General features: G+C 54.5%; 1 protein-coding gene across 1 annotated transcript in view; it reads right to left on the bottom strand.

Annotated features, from left to right (window-relative positions):
• The window catches only part of HSF5 (heat shock transcription factor 5), a 60,861-nt gene extending 58,670 nt beyond the window's left edge, over window positions 1–2,191 (bottom strand). Inside the window, exon 1 of the mRNA XM_012445399.3 lies at window positions 1,567–2,191. Within this exon, the coding sequence (XP_012300822.3) occupies window positions 1,567–2,191 (625 nt within the window). The remainder of the gene's footprint in view (window positions 1–1,566) is intronic.
• Between the last annotated feature and the right edge of the window lie 1,251 nt (window positions 2,192–3,442).

Consider the following 3,442-nt stretch of genomic DNA (forward strand, 5'->3'; position numbering starts at 1 on the left):
CAACACTTTAGGAGGCTGAGGCGGGTGGATCACCTGAGGTCAGGAGTTCAAGACCAGCCAGGCCAATGTGGTGAAACTTCATCTCTACTAAAAATAGAAAAATTATCCAGGAGTAGTGGCATGTGCCTGTAATCCCAGCTACCCAACAGGCTGAGGCACGAGAATTGCTTGAACCTGGAAGGCAGAGATTGAAGTGAGCTGAGATCGTGCCATTGCACTCCAGCCTGGGCAACAAGAGCAAAACTCCGTCTCAAAATAAATAAATAAACAAATAAATAATTCACTATCAGAGGGTTTCTGAACTTTTACTACATACAGATGTACACCAAAAAGTTTTTTCAATACCAAAAGATTGTAGCCAATAGTGATAAATTCAAAGGCTACAAATGTGAGCTTTCTAAAATTCTTTTTTTTTAAACTTGACAGCTATAAGGAAAACCATTTTTGCCTTATGTTTGTCTAGTCATACCCCTTTAAGGAAGCATCAAGCTCTAATTCACTATAATGAAAGAAATAGGTAAGGCTGGGACAGTAGCTCACGCCTATAATCCCAGCACTTTGAGAGGCCGAGGCAGGTGAATCATGAAATCAAGAGATGGAGACCATCCTGGCCAACATGGTGAAACCCCATCTCTACTAAAAATACAAAAATTAGCCTGGTGTGGTGGCGCGTCTGTAGCCCCAGCTACTCAGGAGGCTGAGGCAGGAGAATCACTTGAACCCGGGAGGCGGAGGTTGCACTGAGCCAAGTTGGCGCGGCACTGCACTCCAGCCTGATGACAAAGCGAGACTGCGTTTCAAAAAGAAAAAGAAATGTGTAGCCAATTCATTCTACATAGGAACTACATCTTGTAAGCGACAATGTATCATTGTATTTTTGCTCTTAAGGTATATAAACAATGTCTACCATTCTACACATTACTCAGAACCTTAAATCTGATTATTGTAACACTTCTTCCAAGATTTCTTATATGTGCCAACAGGTGGAAGGTGGCATCCCTCTTCAAGGACAAATTTCCACCCCAGGCACCTTTTCCAAAACTTTCCCTTGGTTGCTCTTGCAATGTTCTAAGTTCTCTTGACTGATTTTATTCCTTCTCACCTTAACCCACTCTGCTTCCCACTGGAGCAAAGGAGCGCCTTCTGTTTCTTCCAGACCCAATGTTTTAACAAAGGATTACTTATTCTAGATGTTTACAGTGGACAGTGTGCGTCTCAGGAAGGTAAACGGAGGCTTAAAATCAGGCAAACTTTTGGGGTTCAAACTAGGGACCAGTAGAAGGAGGGAGCCTAAGGTGGAGGTCCCTTTTGCTGCCAGTGGGCTCAGAAGGGGCTGAATGCTTACAGACCCTCCAGGGGAGGGCCAATGGCCACGGGTGCTCGTGCTGCTGAGAACGGTGGCGGTGGCGGGACCTCCAGTCCCAGGGGAACACAGCGGACAGTGGGTCCCAGGCGCCTTTCAGACGCCCCAAGATGAAGACGTGCGAAAATGCGCCCTCAAGCGGCTGTTGCTCCCCGCCGCCCATGTGCCCGCCGTAGGCGAGGGCGCAGGCTGCCCGGACTCACCGTGCGGCTCGGGCCGGGACCCCGCGGGTGGCGGCGGCTCCTGGTGCTGCAGCGGGGTCGGAGCGGCGGCCGAGGCGGCGGCCGAGGCGGCGGAGGCAGAGGCCGAGGTGGCGGAGGCAGAGGCCGAGGTGATGAGCAGCCGCTGGAAGCGGTTGGGCCGGCGGCAGGGCACCTCCAGGCCGGCCGCCAGCTTGGCCTTGTTGGCGCTGGTCAGGCGCTTGAGGTGCACGAGCAGCTGCGGCTGGTCGCGGCGGAAGTGCGGGCTGTGGAAGTGGTGGAGGGGCCCGTCCCCCGCCGGCCCGCCGCCCCCCGGCGCCGGCCCTGCCGCACCCTGCCCGCTCAGCACCACCTTGCGGAAGCCGTAGAGGTTGAGCTGGCGGATGAAGCTGGTGAAGTTGGTGGTTTTGAAGAGCTCGGGCTCGGCCCCGGCCCCCGCGGCCTCGCCGCCGCCCCCCGGCCCGGGCGGGCTGAGCAGCTCGGCCTCGAAGAGCGGCTGGTCGATGAGCAGCCCCTCGCCGCGGCCGTCCCAGCGGATGGAGCGGTAGTGCGGGCTGTTCACCAGACGCCACAGCTTGGCGGGGAAGTTGTTGGGGTTGATGGGGGTGGAGAGCAGCGCCTCCTCCATCGCCCCGCCGGGCCCGGGCCTCGCCCCCCCGAGCCTAGCTCTCCCACCCCGTTCTCGATTCCCCCCCGGGCCTTCGCCTCGCCCTGTCCGCTCCTGCCGGCGCCCGGCCGCCGCGAACCCGGGACGGTTGGCGCACGAGGCCCCGCGGCGCCTCCCAGCGCGGCCAATGGGGCCTCGAGTTCCCGCCGCGCAGCGCGGTCACCTCCCCCTCGGCGGCCGCGCGCCCCGGCCTGGCCCGCCAGAAGCCTGCGGCACCCGGGCAGGAGCATCTTGCGCTAGGCGTTCCCGACTTCACGCCGGGAAGGCTGCCCGCCGGGGCGTTCTAAGTCCTGCGAAGACAGAAGCCCAGTTATCCACCGTGGAATACCAAGAGGTGTGTTTTTCCACCCGGTCAGCGAGCGGGGGACTTGGAATGCAGAGAAAGTGTGCGTTGGGCAGCAGAGTCGGTCATTCTGGGGACCAAAGGGCCTGGCCTGTAGTAAACCGTAGAACTGCTCATCTCTCCAAACAAAAATGGTGCTGCTGGAAGTATATGTATCTTGAGTAAACGAATTCACCTGTTAGATAGTAGCATCTTGTATCTTTTACGATATACTCTCTTAGGTCAGCATTTTGCTCGAGACAATTTACTCAAGGTTAGATGAGAACTGAGGTGCCTGGGAGGAGGGAATCACGAGAATCTAAGTACTATTGTGTGCCTGCTCAACCAGCTGGTGGCATTTTAGACATTAAAGAGAAATAAAGATGGGATAGAATTCTACGGTATCCATAAGAATCGATTCCTAGCCAATCAATAAATAAGAATATAACCAGAGCTGTGCTGATTAAAAAATAGAGGTTCATTTGAAAATGGAAATTGGCTGGGCGCAGTGGCTCCTGCCTATAATCCAAACACTTGGGGAGGCTAAGCTGGGTGGATTGCTTGAGCCCAAGAGTTCGAGACTAGCCAGACCAGTATGGTGAACCCCCATCTCTACTAAAAATACAAAAATTAGCCAGTGTGGTAGCGCACCTGTAGTCCCAGCTACTCAGGAGGCTGAGGCAGGAGAACCGCTTAAATCCAGAAGGCAGAGGCTGCAGCGAGCCGAGATCGCACCACTGCACTCCAGACTGGGTGACAGAGTGAGACTCCATCTCTAAATAAATAAATAGGAAATTGCTGGTAGAAAGGGGTACAATGTTCTACTCTTCTCATGGTCAAAGAGTGAAAATTAAGTTTTCTTAGAAATGGAAATAAAAAGACTCAACAAA

The sequence above is a fragment of the Aotus nancymaae genome, unplaced genomic scaffold (genome assembly GCF_030222135.1).
Source record: "Aotus nancymaae isolate 86718 unplaced genomic scaffold, 86718_ANA_hifiasm-v0.15.2.pri h1tg000018l, whole genome shotgun sequence".
NCBI lineage: Eukaryota > Metazoa > Chordata > Mammalia > Primates > Aotidae > Aotus > Aotus nancymaae.